The sequence below is a fragment of the Vipera ursinii genome, assembly GCF_947247035.1.
Source record: "Vipera ursinii genome assembly, chromosome: 2".
NCBI classification, from domain to species: Eukaryota; Metazoa; Chordata; class Lepidosauria; order Squamata; family Viperidae; genus Vipera; species Vipera ursinii.
This window is the reverse complement of record NC_139513.1, coordinates 19549801-19573289: the sequence shown is the minus strand read 5'-3', so window position 1 is coordinate 19573289 and position 23489 is coordinate 19549801. Positions and strand designations below refer to the sequence as shown.

Genomic DNA, 23489 nt, shown 5'->3' with positions numbered 1-23489 from the left:
AACCCCATTTTGTGATGCGGGCAGCACACAAAATCACACCCTCTTCGGTCCGTGGAAAAACCTCTCTCCACGGAACCGGTCCTTGGTGCCCAAAAGGTTGGGGACCTCTGCTCTAATTAATGCAAATGACCAGCCGTCTGCAAGGAATATTAATCCTTTCATTTTCCCACCATCCAGTCAAAAGCTGAAGAAGCTTCTTGGATGAGAAGCAAAACGTCTTCAAAGAAAACCAAGCAAGTCCGGTTGCCTCCTGGAAAAAAAAGCGCCTTTTGAGTTGACAACTTACGGCAGGGATTCCCTTAACAGAAAAGTCATAAAGTGGGGCACAACTCACTTAGCAACAGACAACGTGGGGCTTCACGGTGGTCCTAAGCCGAGGACCACCTGCAGTTTTAAGCTGCCTTTCAACCACTCCTATCTGAAAACGAGTTTCAAATAAACCCAACTCCTACATCTCGAGATTCTCAGGCCGCAACGCTCAGAGACACCCATGCTTCCCGCCTGGTCACTTACCCACGATCACAGGTTGCATGAGAAGCTGTCCCACCAATCCGCTGATCATCTGGGCTAAGGAAGCGTTCCCGCCCATGCCTGGGCCCTGGCGTAGAAAGAAGGCAGTTTTTCAAGACAGAAAGCGCCGCACAGACACACCATCACCCCGATCTCCGGTCGTCTTGGCCCTCTCACCCCTTGTCCTGATGGCTGGGGGGACCCAGCGTGGGCGGGCCGCACGGAAGGAGCGGAAGGCCTGGCAATCACGACACGTGTTGGAGCCGACGGGAAGCTGGGGACCTGCTGGCCTAGAACACACAAAAAAAGGAGAGAGAATATTAATGATGGGGGCCTTTGGCGCCCCTAGGAGGCGGCTTAGCTCTTGGGGACCTCGCAGCTCCTCCCTGCTCCCAGTTCCAAAGAGAAACCCCCTTGCTGACGGTGGTCCTCCATTTAGAGCTGCAATTGAGCCCAACATCTCTGTTGCTAAGCAAGACAGTCGTTCAGTGACGTTTTGCCCCATTTTACGACTTTTCTTGCCAGAGTTGTTCAAGCGAACCACTGCAGTTGTTTAGTAACACTGTCGTTACGCAAATCTGGCTTCCCCCACTGTCTTTGCTGGTCAGGAGGCCGCACAGGGAAATCGCATGACCCTGGGCTATCGCAACCATTATAAACAGGAGCCATTGGCCAAGCCTCCGAATTTGGATCACATGATCCTGGGGAATGCTGCAACGGTCGCCAAGTGTGGATAACGGTCCTAAATCACTTTGTTCAGTGCCACTGTCATTCCGAACGGTCACTACGTGAACTTTTGCTAAGTCGAGGACTGCCTAGAAGATGCATCCCCTCTCCTCCTTTGGTGCTACCTGTAGCCGCCGAGGCTGCCGCCGCCATGGCTTGTTGCGTTATCTGATGGGCCACGGCCTGCATGAACTCTGGCGGGAGGCTGGGAAGAGGCATGTGGGCACCGCTACCTGGAGACAAGCAACAGAGCCCAGGGTGAAATCAACGAGGCAGGAAATGAGCAACCCACAACCAAAGCGGGTTGGCTGCCCCGGATGGGGGGAGCCCTTTTCCTTACCCGTCCCTTGGGGGTGTCCGGTTGGACCAGCTGGTCCCATCGATGGCACTCCGCCAGAACTACCGCCGCCCAACTGGGAGCTGGAGTCTAAAGACGGAGAAAAAGCAAGTAGGCCTCAGAAAAGAGAGGCCCTCCATTTTGTGGGTCAATTTCTGCCTTGCCCTTGGTTTCTCTGGATCGGCTGGATTTCATTTCGCATAACCACAAACTCCCCCCCTCCCCCCAAGTAAGACGGCTTTTAACCCAGACGCTGAGAAGTGAGGGGGGGCAGAGAATATTATTCTAGTCCAGGGGTGGGGAACCTTGGCTCTTTTATGACCCGTGGACTTCAACTCCCAGAATTCCTGAGCCAGCCATGCTGAGGGGAAAGGGAAAGGTTTCCAAGCTGAGCCATGTTGGCTCAGGAATTCGGGGAGTTGAAGTCTACAAGTTATAAAAGAGCCAAGGTTGCCTACCCCTGTTCTAGTCCCCTCTTCTTCCCCTCACCGCATCCCGTAATGACTTCCACATTTTGGGAGTCAATTGAAATTATTTTGGGAGGTAAAAATACTAAAATAATACCGGGCGGGACATTTTAACTGAATTGTTTAAGGAATGCTCTCGATCAGTCTGATCACTTTAAACACTGAATCCAAAATTATGTAACTTGGGTCCCACTTTCACTCCTGGGGATTCCAGCACTTGATCCCCACTCGATCCTCCCAACAACCTGCACCCAAGTGGTCAGCAGAATTCGGTCAGGGACGACCTTTGAGGGACGCAGTAGTTCAAACGTAATTTTTTGAGGCACACTACACATGAATGCTGACGAGGCGAGGCGCTGCATATAAACAAGAGACCCAACGTCACTCCCTTCTAGCACTGATGATGTTACCTAGATGGGTATTGAAACATCTGCGGGAATCACCCCCAAGCTAGAAGAGGCCCCCACCTACCCAAACCCCACAGTTCAACCCTGAGCCACAAAAATCTTCTCTTCTGCGAGTATAACCTCCTGATGTCTTATCGGGTCTCCCCCAAACTCACCCTGTATATTCATGTGCATCATAACCACGGGCTCCACCGTCTGATGTGAAATCCGGATGACTCGGGGGTGCCCCGTCTGAGAGGCCTGCGGCGGGATAGGGGTGACCCCCGGGGAGAGAGAAGGAGGCGAGCCTTCAGAGGGCTGGGTTGACTCCACAGGGCTGGATGTGCGAGGCTGGGCTGTGGGAGTGGCCTGGGCGGCAGCAGAGCCTTCCAGGTTGGTGCGACCCCCGTTGCCCGTCATGGTGACGGTAGTCCCGACGTTAATCTGAGGCAAGAACGTGGAGGAAGAAGCGGAGCGCCTCTGGGTTCTCCTTTGCTGAACCCTCTCACCCAGCCTCGGGAAGCGGAGCTGGGGGCCTGAGCCGTTTCCGGCGGGAAGGGAAAGGCACCCCCCCCACCCCCAAACCCGGCTTCTTCCTAGGCCAAGGCCTCACCTGGATGGGAATGGCCGCTTGCTGCAGGACCATGGGAGCTGTGTAGTGGGACATCGGCCGCACCACGTGCAGGTGGCGGGGGGCGCTGCAGGAGAGGTTGCAGCGCAAGTCCGAGAGGGCTACAAAGGTGTTGCCCAGAAGGCGCAGCGACTCCCCCACCAGGTTGATAATGCGCTGGTCCTCTTCACGCCCCTCCGTCTGGCAAAGAAATCGAAAGAAATGAAGCAGGTTTGTTTGCAAAGCCTTGCTGGGTCAGATCAAAGAACTACTCAGCCCAAAGGCTCACGTGGTTAGGACGCTGGGTCGGAGGCTGGCAAGGCCGTGTTTGAGACCCGACTGATGCTGAATGTCGGGGTGAGCACCCGTCATTTGCTCCAGCTCCTTGATGGGGACATGAAGAGCCCCCCATGGACGTCCCCCCCCCCCCGGGCAGCGGTGATGTCACCGGCTAATCCTTTCAACCCAGAAGCGCTTTCATTAAACACTGGCTCCGACACAAACGGAATGGGGAACTGAGCCCAGAACCAAGGCCTCTGAAAGCCTGCGTCGGGGTGGGGGGTGTCTTCCAACGTGGCCCTTTTACGACTTGTGGACTCCAACTCCCAGAATTCCTCAGCCGGCCTGCCTGCCTGGCTGAGGAATTCTGGGCGTTGAAGTCCACAAGTCGTAAAAGGGCCACGTTGGAAGACACAAAACACACCCGGCCTACGACTTCCAGCTGAGGGGCTGAAGGCCAGAGCGGAGAAAGAATACTTCTAACGATACACCAAATGCTTCAGATGTTAAAAAAAAAAGACACGGAGCAAACTTCAAATACCCAGCAAATGCAGAAATAAGCGAAAGGGTGAAAAGGTAAGCTTCCCAGCTTAGAAATCAGTTTTCGATATATTTTTTTAGAACCAGACATCGCTTACGTTGTTGTTGTAGTCGGCGGTGCCAGCAGTTCCCAGGACCTCCTCGTATCTCTGCAGGAAAGGTTGGAGTCTGCTTTCCAACCCACGAAGCTCGCCCAGAACCTCCACATACTCCCCAGGTGATGGGTGGCTATGGTGGACAGAAAAGGAGCCTCGTCGTCTTGCTCAGATGGACTGGCCCGTCTCCTCTGGCAAACAGCCAGTATCCCTCCAGCTCCTCCAGGCTGCCCCTCTACACTTTGGTCCATCCCGCCTCTATGGTTCCCACCCACAGATTCCCACCCACCCTGGTCTGTCAGCAGCACCTGGCTGGTTTTCCTTTTGAAGAGAGGGGGGGGAGGGGGAGAAGGCCTCCACGCAGCCTGCCCGAGAGAGCTCTTGCTATCTCTTTGGTGGGCAGCCTCCTTACTTGGCGGCGGCTGCTTCAGCCCCGGGGGGCGGCTCGCTCCCCGAGGGTGGCGTTTCCTCCGCTGGCGTGGGCTCCTGGGGAGGCTCAGATTCGGTGCCTGTCATCGGCTCCCTTTCAGTGGGGCTGGCAGACGGCGTATCCTCGGGTCCCGCGGCAGCATGCTCACTGGTGTTGCCCTGAAGGAAAGGGATACGTAACTCCCAAGGCCCGGAAGGGGTTTCCGGGCACCGTTTCTACGTTCCCGCTTCATGTCCGTCCCCCCCCCCCGGGGAGCGGGGAGGGTGTTGGGAATTCGCTCACCTCTAGTCGGTTCAGGATACCTTGAATGTCCCGTAACATATGCTGGGCCATAACAAGACGGACACGAGGTTCACTCTGCAAGGAGGGAAGAAACCCGTCGTTAGCGGAAGGCCCGAGACGACTTCCTTCTTCCCTGCGGGAGAATTCCTCCAGTCCGACAGACCCCCCACCCACCCACACTCCTTGGGTAAAACCGACTCTTCCCACTTCTTGATTTCCTTAAGGCCTTTCAGTCCTCTCCGAGTGGAATCCACTCACCCCACGCCCACTTTCCAAACCCATGGTCATCCCACCTACCTTTTCGGTCTTGACCTCACGCTTTTCAACTTACTTGCCCCCCCACCCCCTCGAGCCAAGGTTTGGCTTCCTGTAGCCGTGACGGCTCTTGCTAAGACCTCGGGCAGGAAGAAGCCAATGTGCTCCTAACGCAAAACCTCCATGTCTAACCGAAGAGGCGCTTGGGGGGGGGGAGCTCAGATCCTTTAAGTAAGGAGGCCTCAAGCTTTCTAGACCATGGCTTCCCCCATCGAAGGTCCCCCCCCCCGGTGAAGTTCCTCCTTGAAGCTCTTTAGGATGCGAAGAAAAAAAAGACTTGGTTTATATCCCTGAAGAACTGCAAAGGTTCTCCGCGTCGAGAGTCTTGGTGACTTTGGGTTCCTCTCTCTTTATTTCTCACGCTGAGATTCAGGCACAGGACCCTTCCAGCCTTTGGCTGATATCTGACTGGCTCCGTAGTACACACACTCCATGAAACATCTCCCCCAAGTATGAACACTTCAGAGGAGCTAGACAACAGCCCGCTATCACGTCCATTCAGCGTCGGGTCTGGATGGAGTTCACAGAAGCTGCGTTGGGAGGACACCAGCCTGGAGAAGGCTGGTATCAATAGCCCTCAACTCCAATGCAAGGACCCCGAATCTGGCACCCGTAGAGTACAATGCTTCGGAATGGTGGCTAAAGAAATGAAACTAGGATTGGAAAGAACTATTTTCTTCATCAAATAGCAGCTGCTGATCAAAAATTGCCTCTGGATAGAATGTTGGGATTGGTTACATTCAGGTGCTTTGGAAAATGGGATGACCCCGCCCCCTCTTCTTTGTGGCAACCCCTGAGATATTGGAAGACTGCTGTCACCCTAGTCCTTCTTTTCATTAAATTAAAAAGGTAAAGGTTCCCCCGCACATGCGTGCTAGTTGTTTCTGACTCTAGGGGCCGGTGCTCATCTCCGTTTCAAAGCCGAAGAGCCAGCGTTTGTCCGAGGACGTCTCCGTGGTCATGTGGCCGGCATGACTAGACGCCAAAGGCGCACGAACGCTGTTACCTTCCCACTGGAGTGGTCCCTATTTTTCTACTTGCATTTTTATGTGCTTTCGAACTGCTAGGTTGGCAGAAGCTGGGACGCGTAACAGGCGCTCACTCTGCTACGCGGCACTCGGGATTTGACCCGCCAAACTGCCGACCTTCTGATTGACAAGCTCAGCATCGTAACGCACTGAGCCACCGCGTCCCATTTCATTAAATTAGATATACCCAATTCCAGCAACCATCCTTTGTTCTTCAGGCCCTTAATCATCTTTGTTGCTCTTCTCTGTACTTTCTAGAATCTCAACATCTTTTTTATAGGGTGGTGACCAAAACATTTCAATAAACTTTGCAAAAAAAAAAAGGGGGGGGGGTTTCTAGAAGTCAAATAACAATCTAAGCAGCCTCTCAATCAACCAGATCTCCTTACATCATGCTACAGTCAAGAGTCTTGATTATGCCCACATATTAAATAAATCCTTCAATTTTAACATTCAATTCTAGCCTTCCCAAGCCAGTTGTACCTGAATAGGAGCCTGGTCCATATTTATATGAACATCCACAGACGATCCATCGTTCTTTGGAAAGCGGGGAGTGAGAAATAGACAGAGAAAAAAATTAAAAGGACCAAAAACAAAAAAAGAAAAAGAGGTGGATGTGCAGGAGAAAAGAACAAAACAGCCCAGAAAAGAAGATTTTAAAAAAAAACACCCCAGTAGATCAAATTGCCACATCATCCATGGCTGCTCCCCACCCAGTGTGGTAGATTCTTGAAATTACACATCACTTGAAAGATACTTTCTTGAAATAATACCAAATAAAGTTTATTTCTCATGACTTTCTCTCTCGCACAGAACGTGACTACACAATCGTTGAAATGTGAGCGCGCACTCTTCGGAACTTGTTTCTGCTCCTGTGAATTCATATGGCCGTATCTCACAATTTCAATGACCTCCCAAATCATATAGGTGCAGGAATAAAAAAAGACACAATAATTAAAAAGAAACAAATAATGACTTCCAGGGAGGCATTCTAGAATTCTTCAGCCAATTTTTGTTTTGGGGTTTTATTTATATATACCGTATTTATCGGCGTATAACACGCACCAGCGTATAACACGCACCTCATTTTAAAAAGGAAATTTCAGGAAAAAAACTTAAATTTCAAATAAATAACTATGGGTTATTAACATTATATCGGCGTATAACATGCACACATCATTTGCCCCCTATTTTCAGGAAGAAAAAGTGCGTGTTATACGCCGATAAATACGGTACATATATAAATTTTATTCCATGCGCACCATAAACTAATAATTTGAAAAGCTGGTGCAGAATTCTTCGGCTGAAATTCAGACACCCTTAATGGAGTGTCTGTGGAGGTTCTCAAGTCACGCAGGTCGTGGTTTTCCCAAATGTGCTTTTTCAGGAGGCAACTGGACTTACTTGTTTTTCCTTTTAGACCTTTTGCTTCTCATCCAGGAAGCCTCTTCGGCTCTGACTGGATGGCGGGAAAAGAGCCTTGGTGGAGCAGTGGGCTAATGCCTCCTTAAGTTAACACCAGCTGCCTGCAATTAGTGCAGGTTCGAGTCCCACCAGGCTCAAGGTTGACTCAGCCTTCCATCCTTCCCAGGTAGGTAAAATGAGGACCCAGATTGTTGGGGGCAATAAGCTGACTTTGTAAAAATGCCGCTGGGGGGGTGGGGTGAAAGCCCTAATAAGCAGGCATATACATAGAATGAAGGCTATTGCTAAGCACATTGATTTGTGCTTTAAAGTGTAAGCTGCCCTGAGTCTTCGGAGAAGGGCGGGATATAAATGGGATTTAAAAAAAAAAAACGGAGCTGAAGAAGCTTCTTGGATGAGAAGCGAAAGGTCTTCAAAGGAAAAACAAGAAGGTCCAGCTGCCTCCTTAAAAAAAATGCACCTTTGGGACCCTTATTGGAGGTAAACCGTACCGGACTTCAGAGGAGCTGAATTCTGCACACTCAGAAACGTAAATCCTCAAGTATGTAGCTGATAACGATAAATGTCCCTAAGCTTTATTACTCAAAGCATATTTGCAAGCCTGTGTAACTTCAGAAAGGGCTCTTGCAATACCTCCTCGGTTCCTGCTTTGCTGCGACTCTGTTTGCAAATATAAGCCCTCTCCCCAAACTTTGCTTAAGATGATACAGGCTACACCTGGGCGATCGTCAGGTCAGGAATACAGACAAAGATACAAGAGAGAGAGAGAGAGAGAGAGAGAGAGAGACAGAGAGACAGAGAGAGAGAGAAGGTTGTTCCCGACCAGCCCCAGGAGGTCCAGCCCCAGAATTGTCATTTCTTAGTCTGGACAAAGACAGGTAGCCCACGACTTACAACGGTTCATTTTGTGACTGTTCAAAATTACAACGGCACTGGGGAAAAAAAAACTATGACCGTTTTTCACACTTAGGACCGTCCCAGCATCCCAATGATCAGTGGATCAAAATTCAGAGGCTTAAAAACTCGTTATTCGTGATGGTCGCGGCGTCCCCGGGGGCCACACTATCCCCTTTGGCGACCTTCCGGCAAGCAAAGTCAAGGGAGAAGCCAGATTCGCTTAACGGCCGTGCGACTAGTTTAACCCCTGCAGCGATTCGCTTAGCAACTGTGGCGGGAAAAAGCCCGTAAAACGGGGCAAAGCTCCCTTAGCAAACGTCTCGCCGAGCCACAGGCACGTTGGGCTCCGTCGTGGTGGTAAAGCCGAGGAACCCCCCTGTACGCTTTTAGATCTGCCGAGCGACGGGGAAGAAGTTCGCGTGGTGGGATTCAAACCCTCTTCCTCTCTGTCCGTATCGGCCGCACCGCACGCAAGAACCACAAAGGGGGGGAAGCAGAGGGACAGCCGGTCTAGGCTCTGTTCTGGTTGTATGTACCGTGTTGTTCACAACACAATTCCCCCGACTCAGAAATGACAGTTCAGGAACAGGTGGCCTATGGACTCCGCTCTGTGCACAGGTAGAAGGGAGGAAGCCAAAACTGCTAAAAACACCCCACCACCCCCAGCAGCTCCCACTACAAAGCCATAGCCTACAAGCAAGTTCCTCCTCGTTTCTATAATTAACGGGAAGGTGGGCTAAAGCATTAGGGGTGAGCCCGTTACTTCCCCTTGCCCCGCAGCGGAGCACTCTCTGGCTAAAACTCACTTGTGTGGGTGGCTGTGGGTCCATAATGCTTACTGGTAAGTTGAAGGTTCCCACCATCACGTAACTGTTGGCGTTGCGGTCATGGACAGTGGAACCCGACCCCCGGGGTCCCGTGTTGTTGTGAGGGGCAGAAGACAAGCCTGCTCCTGACGGTCCCCCGGAGGAGGGCGACTGGGTCTGGGGAGGGGCGCGTTCCACCAGGTGGATGACCTTGCCTCCAACATCTGCCACAAGAAAAAACAACACAAAACACACACACACACACACACACACCAGGATATATGATCAGATTTCCTCAAAGGAGTTTTCATTCCAAGTCTAGCTGCCTTGAAGCCCATCTTAAGAACTGGAAGTTTTTTAAGCAGAGATTGGTCAGCCATTTGTCTGAAACAGTACGGGCGGTCCTTGACTTACAATAGTTTGTTTAGTGACAGGTCGAAGTTACGACGGCACTGAGAAAAGTGACTTGTGACTGCTTTTTCACATTTATGACCGTTGCAGCGTCTCGATAGGCACGTGATTTGCGTTCGGACGCTTGGCACAACTGAGTCATATTTATGACGGTTGCAGTGTCCCCGGAATCATGTGGTCCCCTTTCGCGACCTTCTGACGAGCAAAGTCATCGGGGAAGCCAGATTCACTTTAACAACCGCGTTACCCACTTAACAACTGCAGGGATTCACTTAACAACTGTGGCGAGAAAGGCTGTAAAATGGGGCTAAGCTCATTTAACAAATGTCACACTTAAAAGTTTGGTCTCAATCATGGACTACCTGCACGGATATGTACAATATAATGTACATTGTTAACATGTAACGTATATTACTATTATTATTATATAGTATATATGTACATTGTACAAGATGTACATAATGTCCAAACGTGGATGTGTGTACATCGAGTAGGAAAAAAATTGGTAGGGGAAAAAAGGCCACCACTTTAGGTCTCAAATCAATTTCAAAGTTTTATTTCAACAATTTTGCACTCCACCAGCGGTTATCAGCCTCTACCAAAAGAACTCAGGAGGAAGCACCTCCTGCAAAATAGGAATTTCATTCTGGGAGTGAAATTATGGAAGCAAAACAGTAACATTTTGGAGGGCTTTTCCCAGCGTGAACGTCCTCCAGGGCTGTTCCCCGGGGTCAGAACCCCTCCCCGTCTCCCGAACCCCACCCCGTCTCCCGAACCCCACCCCGTCTCCCGAAGCCCTCCCCGTCTCCCGAAACCCTCCCCGTCTCCCGAAACCCTCCCCGTCTCCCGAAGCCCTCCCCGTCTCCCGAAGCCCGCCCCGTCTCCCGAACCCCGCCCCATCTCCCGAAACCCTCCCCGTCTCCTAAAGCCCTCCTCTGTTTACTTCAACCCACAACCTTCTCTTGCTTCCCGACTCACTGTATTCTTTTAACTTCTTGTCATCTTGTAAGACTCTCCCTTGATAGATGAGGCGCTGCTTTTCGGAGGGAATGTTGACTGAGCCTGCTATGTGCTCCTTGAACTCTTTCACTGTGATCTACGGAGCAGAAAGAAAATGGTGGGGGAAAAACCCATGCCAGGAGGTGTTCCTCCTCCTCCTCTTCCTCCTCCCACTATTCCAACAGAACCTGGCCTCTCTATGGCAGCTGCTGCCTAGGAAAGCCCAAACAAGGAAGGAAGCTCCTCACTGGCTCAAGGTTGACCCATCCTTCCGAGGTCGGTCAAATGAGGACCCAGATTGCTGGGAGGGTCAATATGCTGGTTCTGTAAACCGCTTAGAGAGGGGCTGTAAAGCTCTATGAAGCGGTATATCAGTCTAAGTGCTATTGCTATGTCTGTCTATGTATCTATCTAAAATTTATTGGCCACTCATCTTACTATAAGGTAACTGTCAGAATCCATTTCTATCATATTCATAAATGTATGTTTAAAACGTCGTTCCTGGATTCTGCCATCTCCCGAGGAGGAAGGAACGAATGTGTATTGAGCCTGTATTAGGCATTTCAAAGGAAAAGAGAAGACTTTTGAACTGGGGGAACAAAAGGGAGGGCTAGGATAGGTAGCATCTGGCTTGTGTCAAGGAAGAGAGCAATAAATACAAAAGATCCTAAGTTCCTTTTTCCCACCAGAGGGATGATACAAGGTAAATGATGGGGGGCTGACCAAATGGGATTAAGGGGGGGTTGAACCGTAAACTCTTTATAAGGTTTTAGTTTGTAGAACAATATTAAGTCCTGTCTTGTATTCCTACAACCAAGCATGTCATAGTAAAGATTCCTTTTGGACTAGATTTGGCTCCAAGAGTTTTGTCTTCCTAAGACGTGGTTTGGGGTGGGTTCTGACAGTAACGCTGGGCGGCTTACAGTTACATATAGTTAAAACATAAAAAGTTAAAATCAAGAGATTAAAACCAAGGACACACGGTGAGGGCGGGGGGAGCCCTCAGAGGTGGTAGAATCTGTTATTACTCAATCAGTCACCTCCATTGCGCTATTCCCCAACTGGAGCCCAAAGCCGACTGGCAAAGCCAGGTCTTTAGGCCCTTATGAAAAGACAGGAAGGTTGGGGCCAATTTCACATTGGGGGAGGGGAGAGATGTTCCAGAGGGCAGGAACAACAGCAAAGAAGGCACTCCTCCTGGACCCCACCAGCCGGAATAATCGGACCAATGGGACCCAGAGCACGCCTCTTCTGCCGGCACGAGTGGGAAGGGCCAATCCCAGCAGGGTGAGTTGGTCCCTCAAGAAATCTAAGCCCATCTGGGCATTAGTCCCAGAAATCGGGATGGCATCATACTGCCCCTCCCTTAAAGACTTGATTCGCGGTAAGGGAATCCTCCAGGAATTTTGGCTGCTGCTTGCAATAAAAACCAAGTCATCAGCAACTTGAGACCAGGCCACTTCCAAGAATATGTCTTCTTATTCACCGCTCTGCACAAAGGGCATGTTCCTGCCGGCGTTCTTCTGCTTGCCCTGTGAAATTTAACTTGCCTCTGGGACACACAGGGGGGCTCTCCCCCTCCAGTAATCTCAGCTCTTTCAACAGAAATAATAAATTAAAATGTATATGCCACCCGACTCTCAGCAACTTATTGTAAATACTGCATTAGTTTAGTAGTTTTTGAGAGTTAGATAAAATGAGCTGAACAGGTAACTTTTCAAAGATGAACAGGTAAGATAAAAGTGGCTTGATTTTATTCCATATCCTATGCCAGATGCCAAAAGAAGGGCACGTGGTCCTCCACTTACAACGATTCGTTTAGCGACCAAAGTTAGCAATGGCACCGAAAAAGTGACTTATAACCAGTTTTCACGCTTACAACTGTGGCGACAGCCCCATGGTCAGATCAAAATTTGGACCCTTGGCAACTGTTTCATATTTATGATGGTTGCAGTGTCTTTGGGATCGCCATTTGTGACCTTCCCGGCCATTTTCCCACAAGCGAAGTTAATTTTTTTTTTTTGGGGGGGGGGGGGAGCAACCAGATTTGCTTAATAACCGCAATATTCACTTAATGGCTGCATAACTGTGGCCAAAAAAGGTCAGAAAAATGGGGCAAAACTCACTTGGCCATTGCTTTGCTTAACAACAGAAATATGGGGCTAAGTTGCAGTCGTAAGTCGAGGACTACCTGTACTATCACTTCCTCCTGGAGGAATTAAATATTTAACTGCTCCTTTCAGACTTTAGCCTGCAGCTTATTGCATTTGTTCTTCAAACCGGCCCCCTCCTGAATTCTCTTTCTTTATTATTTCTTCCTGACCAGCAAAAAGGCCCAGGGATCTTCTGCTCATAATTCTTGAAATTATTAAAGCAGGTTAAGTGTGAGTTCTGCAAAATGACACCAATGCGCTGTTGAGATACACCAGGCGTAAAACAGCAACAGTCCTCTCCGCTTGACAGCTGTAATCCAAATTTAGGGGATTTGGTGGAGCAGTGGGCTAATGCCTCCTGAAGTAACACCAGCTGCCTGCAATTAGTGCAGGTTCGCATCCCACCAGGCTCAAGGTTGACTCAGCCTTCCATCCTCCCGAGGTAGGTAAAATGAGGACCCAGATTGTTGGGGGCAATTAAGCTGACTTTGTAATAATGCCGCTTGGGGGGGGGGGGGGCGAAAGCCCTAATAAGCAGGCATATACATAGAATGAAGGCTATTGCTAAGCACATTGGTTTGTGCTTAAATTGTAAGCCGGCCTGAGTCTTTGGCGAAGGGCAGGATATAAATGGGATTAAAATAAAATAAAAAATAATAAAAAATTTACCTCTCCTTCCACCGTGAAGGTTCTTGTCTGAGAGTCCAAGGTCTTGATCATCACCTCAAGGTTCTCCAGCTCCGCCATGGTAACCTACAGATTTTTCTGTAAGAAACAAGAAAATCGGTAAGTTTCACTCACGGAGACTGTAATTCACAAGTTTAGCATTTCCAGAAAAATGGAAGCAATACCTAAGAAAGAAGAGAGCCGATTTTCCAAATGACTCCTTAAGTCTGCATTTTAGGGAAGTTGTTATATAAAACCCACCCATTCCCTGTAGGGTATATGAAGGTTTTAAAAAAGTACCATTTCTTCTGTCTAGCATACTGCAAAACATAATACAACATGAATCAGAAAACATTTTACACTGACTTTGAATTGTTTCTTTGGAGAAAAATCTATTCGTAACAATCAAGTGTTACCCAGGTTCGCCTGGTGCGCCAGTTGCAGCCCTATCTGGACCGAGATGCCCTACGCACAGTCACCCATGTGCTCATGACCTCCCGGTTAGACTACTGCAATGCCCTCTACATGGGGCTGCCCTTGAGGACCACTCGGAGGCTTCAACTGGTGCAGAATGCAGCCGCGCGAGTTGTGATGGGAGCTTCCCGATACTCCCGTGTAACACCTCTTCTCCGCGAGCTGCATTGGCTTCCGGTTGCCCTCCGGGTGAGATTCAAGGTGCTAAAGCCCTAAATGGCCCGGGTCGACTATCTAAGGCATAGGTCTGCAACCCGCGGCTCCGGAGCCGCATGCGGCTCTTTAAGCCATCTCCTGCGGCTCCCAGTCGCTCGGTGTGCGCGCACCTCTCCGAACGGGTGGAGGTGCGCACGCACCACTCCGAACGGGAGGTGTGCGCATACCACTCCAAAGGTTTGGAGAGCTGCGTGCGCACCTCTCGGAACGGGCAGCGGCGGTACCCGTTTGGAGACCTGCTGGTGCCGGTTTGGAAAGCTGCCACGGCCTGTTTACAGAGCTACTGCCTTCAGTAGCTCTGTAAACGGGCCGCGGCAGCTTTCTAAACCGGCACCAGCAGGTCTCCAAACGGGTGTTCGGGCGGAGGTGCGCGCGCACCTCTCCAAAGGTTTGGAGAGCTGCGCCCGCAGGTCTCCAAACGGGTACCGCCGCTGCCCGTTCCGAGAGGTGCACGCACAGCTCTCCAAATCTTTGGGGAGGTGCGCGCGCACCTCCGCCCGAACACCCGTTTGGAGACCTGCTGGTGTTCGGGCGGAGGTGTGGTGCGCGCGCACCTCTCCGAACGGGCGGAGGTTTTAGATTTATTTTTGGGGCTTGAATTTAATTGTTTTAATTGATTTTAATTTTTGTATTTCATGGTTTTAACTGCCCTGTAAACCGCCCTGAGTCCTACGAGAATAGGGCGGTATACAAATTAAATAGATAGATAGATAGATAGATAGACAGACAGACAGACAGATAATAAATAAATAAATAATAAATAAATAAATAATAAAAATCTAGATATCCCAGCAGTATAATTCACTACTGCCAGAAATTTGAATTACTATTATGACAAACTTCTATAACTCTGACAAAAATCAGCAATGGAGACTTCCTCTTTTCTAGAAAAGAAACACTAGTGCCAATAACCACACAGTGAAAGACTGCTAGAATTTCTTAAAAACACATTTGTTGAAAAATTCTAAGATTCGAACTTGACTTCCTTAGTTACAATTCATTCCATCTTCTGATGGCCTCAAGCCCTTACCGGTAGTATTTATTTTCGTTTATTTGTATTCTGCCATTACTTTTACAAGTTATTCAAGGCAGTGAACACATCCAATACACCAAGGGTCTTCAAACTCGGCCCTTTTATGACTTGTGGACTTCAACTCCCAGCATTCCTCAGCCAGGCAAGCTGGCTGAGGAATTCTGGGAGTTAAAGTCCACAAGTCATAAAACGGCCGAGTTTGAAGACCCTAGCAATACACCTTCCTCCTATTTTCCCTACAACAATCACCCTTTGAGGTGGGTTGGGTTGAGGGAGAGTGACTGGTCTGAAGTCACCCAGCAGGCTTTCATGTCTAAATCAGGACTTGAACTCACTGCTTTTTAGCCAGGTGCGTTAACCACTAGACCACAGGTCTGCAACCCGCGGCTCCGGAGCCACATGCGGCTCTTTCAGCCATCTCCTGCGGCTCCCAGTCTTCCGCTATGTGTAGTCCAAAAAAAAGTGGGACTAAAAAAGTTTAACCAATCAATTCAAATATGCAGGGTAGGTGCATATCTCGCCTTGGCTCCACTCTTCAGTCAAACCTTGTTCTGTGCATGTGCGCATGTACACGCATGCGCACACATTTTTTTGTGGCTCCCAGTTTTTCCTTTTGTGAGGGAACCGGTTCCGAGTGGCTCTTTCACTGTTTCAGGTTGCTGACCCCTGCACTAGACGAAACTGGCTCTGTAAACTGCTTTTAACTGGTTATCTGTTCTGCTTCATGGTGGGGAGAAAAAACAAACCCCATCATCAAAATCCAGCCCATTTCATTTTATACATATTTCCTTAACAGAATTAATCATTATAAAGAAAAGTTATAAAAAAGAGCCTAGAAATATTTCCATACCAGGCATTAATCTCTATCCTTCCCATGTACTTTTGGTGCTAGTATAGAGAAAACTCACAGATCGTACATCTTGCATTTTACCTCCTTTAGCTTTATGCCCACGTGCAGTGTATGCATCTCTGCTGTTCAAAGAAAATGGGCTTCTACCCACAAACCCTTGTCATAATAAATCGGTTCCTTTTTTTTCTTCCTTTTATTGTTCTGTCCGAACCGCTCCCACTAGTCTACTATAATTACTACATGCAGATAGTCCTCGACTTGCAAGAGCTCATTTAGCGACCGTTCAAAATTCAGATGCTTGTCAACTGGTTCATACTTAATGACCGTCGCTGTGTCCCAGGGGTCACTGGGATTACCTTTTGTGATTTTCTGACAAACAAAGTCAGTGCGGGAAAAGTGATTCACTTTAACAACCGTTAACTTATCAATTGCAGTGATACGCTTAACTGCGGCAAGGTAAGCGTAGTAAATCGAATAAAACTCACTTCATAGACATCTCACTTAACAACAGCTATTTCAGGCTCAATTGTGGTCGTAAGTCAAGGACTACCTGTACTGTATTTCTTGAGCACTGAACACATACTGTGCTTGTTTTGCCTACAGCTGGAGTCTGATGCCACAACAGCCATCAAAAACATTAGTAAAGGCACACACCTTGAGAGGTTTGAAATGAATGCGGTAGTGCAAACTCTTCTATTATGAGTTCTAAAATTCTATTCAGCCTGGAGACTGAGTCCTAATGAACACTGTAAGGCCTGATAAACAAGATTTGACTAAGCAGAGAGTTTCCCTTCTTCAGGGCGGAAAGCCAGTAACTCCGCAAAACTGTCCAGCCACCAGCCTATATATGTTTAGGTTAATATTATTTGCGGCCCAAAAGAAAGGTGAGATCAAGTTATACATTGCTTTCATGGGTCTGGGAAAATTTTTAACTGACCTCCAACAACCTGACCAGCAGCAATTTAAAAGATGGTCTAGAACAGGGGTAGGCAACCTCGGCTCTTTTATGACTCATGGACTTCAACTCCCAGAATTCCTGAGCCAGCCAAGCTGGCTCAGGAATTCTGGGAGTTGAAGTCCATGAGTCATAAAAGAGCCGAGGTTGCCTACCCCTGGTCTAGAAGAACAAGAGGGGGGGGGAACAGATTATTAACAATATTCATTTGAAGAAAGAAAAAAAAAGGTATTTCTGCAATCCTATTCCTTGGAAGAAAGTCAGTTTTAATAAACGCCCAGCTATCAATAAATAGCGTGAGTAAAGTACCCTTCAGCTTTATAAATAAGACCACAATTAACTATTCGCTTAGCAGCAAACAAAAATCAATACAATTATTAGTAAGGAACCATGGCTAGGATTAGAGCTGTTGAACCTCGTTTCACCCAGCCTAGCACCGATTACAACCTCACATTCCCTTGCAACCATTACTGCCTTTACCAGAAGGGGTCAGGTTCAAATCCCTTCCCTACCATGCAGCACCCCAGACGGTCCCTCCCATTAGGTCTTCGTGTAGTTTGACCTAGAGCCCACTCTATTCTTTAAAAGCACATTGCAATTTTTTTTAATCAACTTTTTTTTCTCTCCAGGGCAAGGAGCTGATTAAGTAAGCCATTAAAGAACTCTAGGATTTCAGTCCATATTAATGTTTTTTAAGTCAGGCATGTCCAACCCGTGGTGTCCACAACCCACATGTGGCCCTGGACAGCTAATAATGCGGCCCCACAAGATTGTAAGCTTTTTCACATTATGATGTGTATACCTTAACTATATTGCGCATTTTATATGGGGCCCAAGACGTCTTCACTCAGTATGGCCCAGGTAAGCGCAAAGGTTTCACACACCTGTTCTAAGCAGTATTTGATCAAGAGAAAATCTAAAAAGAATTCGGAAGGGATTCAACCCATCTCTCCCAAACCGTATGGGACAAGAATAAAACGTACTGAAGGAGGAACTGCCTACTATAGAAGAGTGGACTTTAAAAGTTTCAAACCTGGTGGAAATGGCAAAGATTTCAGCATATTTGAAAGAACAATCGTAACAGAGCCTTGGTGGAGCAGTGGGCTAATGCCTCCTTAAGTAACACCAGCTGCCTGCAATTATTGCAGGTTTGCGTCCCACCAGGCTCAAGGTTGACTCAGCCTTCCATCCTTCCGAGGTAGGTAAAATGAGGACCCAGATTGTTGGGGGCAATTAAGCTGACTTTGTAATAATGCCGCTTGGGGGGGGGGTGAGAGCCCTAATAAGCAGGCATAGACATAGAATGAAGGCTACTGCTAAGCTTGTAAGCCGCCCTGAGTCTTCGGAGAAGGGCGGGATATAAATGGAATTAAAATTAAAAAAAAATAAAAAATAAAAACAGAGATATATTTTAGAATGGAGAAGATGGATCGATTATATCCAGAATAAATATGGGACTAAAAAGTTTCATTTAGCACATGAGTGAGCATTAGCGTTATATGATGTATTATTATTTAGTTATTATTATTTAGTTATTTAGTTATGTTTAAGGGGAGTTAAAAGTGCGATGAGAATTTAAAGTGTTTTTTTAGTCAGTTAGCATATTTTAGCTTAAGTTTGTAAAAGTTAATACCCTGTATTCAGCTCTGGGAAGTCGGGGGGGGGGGGGGGGGGGAGGGGGAGGGGAAGTGGGGGGGGGAGGGGGAGGGGAAGTGGGGGGAGGGGGAGAGAGGGAGTTTATGTTTTTAAAATGTATTTTAAAGCTTTTCAATAAAAATATATAAAAAAGAATAAAACGTTCTGTAAACCAAGCAGCAGAATTACCGGTAGCCCATTGTCTTTTTTCAGTTCAAAACGGGTTTCACCTCTCCAATGTTGTGTATCATCAGCAGAAATACCATAATGACCTACCTAAAAAGCACACCCCTAAGACTCTCACCGAACGACCCTTTGTCGCTACTGACAAAAAGAAAGAGTATCACCAGACTGTCCCAAAGGTGCTTTTTCCAAAAGGCAACTGGACTTTCTCGATTATTATTATTTTTTTTCCCCCACTTTGAAAACGTTTCACTTCTCATCCCAGAAGCTGGAACGCATTTTCTGAATTTTTCAGTTCAGAACAACTTTCTCCGCTCCAACTTTTGGTACACCATCAGCAGTAATACTCTTAAGGTCCTACCTAAAACGCACATCTCTTAAGGCTCCTAAAGAACCACCCTTGTGTCACAACTGACCAAAAAAAAAAAAGAATACCACCAGAATATCCGAAAGGCGTGTGAGTTTTTTTTCCCTCACCCCCAAGAAAAGGCAACTGGACTTTGATTTATTTTTTTTTCCCCTTTTGAAAGCAATTTTGCTTCTCATCCAAGAAACTTCTTTAGCTTCTTCTTCCTGGATGAGAAGCGAAATTTTTCATAGGGCCAAAAAATAATAACCTAGAAAGTCCAGTTGCCTTTTTTTGGGGGGGGGAAGCACCTTCAGGATAATCAGAACCTGGATGACTTGAGAATCTCAGTATCACCAAACTCCCATCCAGCCACTGGAACCTTCTGCGTAGGGGAGATTTTGGGAAACCACCAATTGTCTCCAAATCAGGGCTAATAAGCAAGTCTCATCCTGAATGAGGGCTCAAGTCTCAATAAGCCTCTACCCCAAGTGTGATTTCCCCATCCAAGGATGATGGGACTTGTTCCCCCAACAACATCTGGAGGACCAATCGTTCAGTCCACCCTGCTCTAAAGGCAAAGATTAACGCCTGGTGAGCGGGGCAAGCCTTTCTTTCTTTCTTTCTTTCTTTTTCTTCCATCCCCGGATAACTTTAAATTTTAATTTTTTTTTAATCCTATTTATATCCCGCCCTTCTCCGAAGACTCAGGGCGGCTTACAATCTAAAGCACAATGTGCTTAGCAATAGCCTTCATTCTATGTATATGCCTGCTTATTAGGGCTTTCGCCCCCCCCCAAGCGGCATTATTACAAAGTCAGCTTTTTGCCCCCAACAATCTGGGTCCTCATTTTACCTACCTCAGAAGGATGGAAGGCTGAGTCAACCTTCAGCCTGGTGGGATGCGAACCTGCACTAATTGCAGGCAGCTGGTGTTACTTAAGGAGGCATTAGCCCACTGCTCCACCAAGGCTCTCGTCTGTTTTAATTGTGGGCTAGTCTTAATTTAATTCTATTTCAATTGCATTGATTTGTATGGTTTTAATTCGCCCTGGAAACCGCCCTGAGTCCTTCGGGAATAGGGCGGGATATAAAATAATAAAATAAAATAATAAAATAAAATAAAATAAAATAAAATAAAATAAAATAAAATAAAATAATAAAATAAAATAAAATAATAAAATAAAATAAATAAATAAAAAATAAAATAATAAAATAAAATAAAATAAAATAAAATAATAAAATAAAATAATAAAATAAAATAAAATAAAATAAAATAAAATAAAATAATAAAATAAAATAATAAAATAAAATAAATAAATAAAAAATAAAATAATAAAATAAAATAAAATAAAATAATAAAATAAAATAATAAAATAAAATAAATAAAATAATAAAATAAAATAAAATAAAATAATAAAATAAAAAATAAAATAAAATAAAATAATAAAATAAAATAAAATAATAAAATAAAACAAAATAATAAAATAAAATAAATAAAATAATAAAATAAAATAAAATAATAAAATAAAATAAATAAAATAAATAAAATAAAATAAAATAAAAAAATAAAAAAATAAAATAAAATAAATAAAATAAATAAAATAATAAAATAAAATAAAATCAATCAATCAATCAATAATCAATCATCTTTGCCCCATATACCCACCCACCCACCCACCCGACAATGCTACGATCCCACGCCGTCCTCCCTCTTCGACACCCTACACGTATTTCCCAGGAGGCGATCGTGAGAAGGCAAAGCGATGGGGGCGTTTAGAGCACAAGACGAAACCGCCCCCCCCTTTTTTTTTCTTTCTCCTCCACTCCTTTTTTTTTCCCGGACCCCCCCCCAGGCAATTTGTTACCCTGAACCCCCCGCGTCCTTTTCACTTCCCGTCCAACAGGAATCGATTTCCAGCACGAAGCTTCTCCTTCCGCTTGCAGAAAAACTTCCTGCCGAAAGAGGGGGAGGGGGGGGCGTTTTAAAAAAATATATATATTACACACACAGAGAGGGGGGGGGGAACCCTCGCTCCATAGAGTTAGCGAACGACAAGAAAACGGGACACACCTCCGGGTTCCCTTCTCAGGCCGAACGTTATACACCCAAAGAGGGGTAACGTTATTGTGTGTCTTTGTATCTTAGTTCAAGTTACACAGCTTTCCTAGGCGGCCAACCGGACCCTTATGGCGGACTTGAAAAGAAGCGACGACGCTCTTTCCGCCCGGGATGATAAATGCGAACGGTTTCGATGCCGGAAGTATCGGCCCCGTTTCGTTTCTGCCCCACTTCTTTACCTCTCTGACCTTACGCTTGCGTCGAAGCGATTCTCCGGACGCTCTAAAATGGCGGTACTTCCGCTCCCCTCCGCGGCCGCGGGGAAAAGGAGAGCCTCGGATTGCCGAATTCTCCCACCGCAGGTCCTTTCCACACGAAATCCTGCTCCGAAACGGAGATCGGGGCCAAACAGCCGCTGGCCTCGCGGCTGGAGCGGCTCCTGTCTCCCGAAGCGCCGCGTTCCCGGGCGTTCGGTCACTACGCATGCGCCTGGAGCCCGCTAAGCCCCTTTACTTGCGACTGTTTCGTTTCCCATTAGTTGTCTAAAGGACTGCCCGACGCTTCTCAATTAAAAATTTCGGCAGGAAAAGGGGCAGGAAAAAAATCCCGGGTGCTGATAATAGTTTCCTCGGCTTTGTTAAAAAAAAATTCTCAGTTCATATACTGTTTAAAATAATTCTAAGCATCTGAACTAAGCTAGTACGTCTAAAGGAATGCCTTAGCCGAGCCTCGGACGCGGTGGGTGGGGCCAAATAGCTTTGCCGCTAGAAGACGGTATTTGTAGCTTTACGTCCGCGCGCTATTGAGATGACGTATTACGTATTTCTATGACGTAAGAGGGGCCGTTTAGAAAAAGCGGAGGGATGGAACCTGTGTGGTCGCCATGTTATTTAAAATTAGGAGATTGTCCGCCTCTGATTTGTTCCCCTCCCCCTCTAATATGAAGACACGGGAGGAGGAGGAGGAGTTATATCAGTCTGTGGTAGAAGCCATCGTTTCGCCGCCATCTTTGTTTTCGCTCGTCGCTTAGCAACGCTTGGCCAATGGCGCCAGCTGCAAAAGCCTGAACCTCTTGGCATTTAGTTTTCGGATAATTAAATCAGTGTAATTAAGGAAGTTCCAAATAGGGATAGGAAGTATTTGCTTCCAGCCTAACTTCCTTGAGCGACGACTTTTATTTTATGGTGGTTTATCATTCACATTTCCAAAACCACCCGCTTTCTCAGCCTGCAAACCAAAGAATTAGAAAACACGTGTTTCTCAAACTTGGCAATCTGAAGATGCGTGGACTTTTAATTCTTCCAGGACTTCCAGGATATACTCCATATTGTTTAATTGCAGAAAAGTTTAATGCTTGCATAGCAAAAGAAGAAATGTCTTTGATTAAAAGGAAAACATGATTTCCTGAACTTCATAAAGAGATATGGATACCATGCTAAAATGCTAATATTGTTACCTGGAATTTTAAGCTTTGTTATTAGCATTTTAAAAGGTGATATTAGCATTTTGAACATGGCAATCTAAGCGTCTTTTTTTTACTTCCAGGGGAAACATGTGTTTTTTCTCTTGTTGTTGTTAGTTGCGAAGTCGTGTCCGACCCATCGCGACCCTATGGACAACGTTCCTCCAAGCTTTCCTCTCCTCCACCATCTTCTGGAGTCCATTTAAGCTCACGCCTACTGCTTCAGTGACTCCATCCAGCCACCTCATTCTCTGTCGTCCCATTCTTCTATTGCCCTCAATCTTTCCCAGCATTAGGCTCTTCTCCAGTGAGTCCTTCCTCCTCATTAGGTGGCCAAAGTACTTGAGTTTTAGCTTCAGGATCTGGCCTTCTAAAGAGCAGTCAGGGTTGATCTCCTCTAGGACTGACCGGTTTGATCGCCTTGCAGTCCAAGGGACTCGCAGGAGTCTTCTCCAGCACCAGAGTTCAAAGGCCTCAATTCTTTTGCGCTCAGCCTTTCTAATGGTCCAACTTTCACTGCCATACATTGCAACTGGGAAGGCCATTTCTTTTGGTATGCGAGAACTTGTCACTTCAGTACTAATAGAGAGTGTATTTTGAAAGTCACTTTCAATACACTTGTATTCAAAGTAAATACATTTGCAAGTTTAAAAAGAAACAAACCCACCTGGGAAAGAGTCATGTAATCCATAAATTTGCCATTATCTAGAATAATGCTTTCCATTGCTCAAATGTTACATGTAATCAATGTTTTTTTCTTGTCTGATCACTTCATTTTCTGACATACCACATACACCTAATGTATAATAGGAGCCTTGGTGGAGCAGTGGGCTTGTTAGGCATATGGTGTTAGCCTACAATGTTGGGTTGAAAATATATTAACCATAATGCTATGTCTTTAAGAAGTTAAT

General features: G+C 46.7%; 1 protein-coding gene across 7 annotated transcripts in view; it reads right to left on the bottom strand.

The window, feature by feature from the left end:
* BAG6 (BAG cochaperone 6) overlaps positions 1 to 21374 on the bottom strand; it is a 42100-nt gene extending 20726 nt beyond the window's left edge. The window contains exons 1-15 of one of the 7 annotated variants that reach the window (XM_083352624.1): positions 20923 to 20963; positions 13548 to 13682; positions 13366 to 13461; positions 10523 to 10640; positions 9134 to 9357; positions 6489 to 6542; positions 4663 to 4737; positions 4363 to 4538; positions 3954 to 4083; positions 3040 to 3237; positions 2603 to 2870; positions 1577 to 1663; positions 1362 to 1469; positions 688 to 800; positions 514 to 598 (exon numbers count right to left, since the gene is read on the bottom strand). In XM_083352624.1, coding sequence (XP_083208750.1) covers positions 514 to 598; positions 688 to 800; positions 1362 to 1469; positions 1577 to 1663; positions 2603 to 2870; positions 3040 to 3237; positions 3954 to 4083; positions 4363 to 4538; positions 4663 to 4737; positions 6489 to 6542; positions 9134 to 9357; positions 10523 to 10640; positions 13366 to 13443 — 1714 coding nt within the window. In that variant the 5' untranslated portion in view covers positions 13444 to 13461; positions 13548 to 13682; positions 20923 to 20963. Of the gene's footprint in view, positions 1 to 513; positions 599 to 687; positions 801 to 1361; positions 1470 to 1576; positions 1664 to 2602; positions 2871 to 3039; positions 3238 to 3953; positions 4084 to 4362; positions 4539 to 4662; positions 4738 to 6488; positions 6543 to 9133; positions 9358 to 10522; positions 10641 to 13365; positions 13462 to 13547; positions 13683 to 20922; positions 21025 to 21355 lie in introns of those variants that run through there. The other 6 variants (XM_083352625.1, XM_083352623.1, XM_083352629.1 and 3 more) reach the window with 6 other exon arrangements.
* Between the last annotated feature and the right edge of the window lie 2115 nt (positions 21375 to 23489).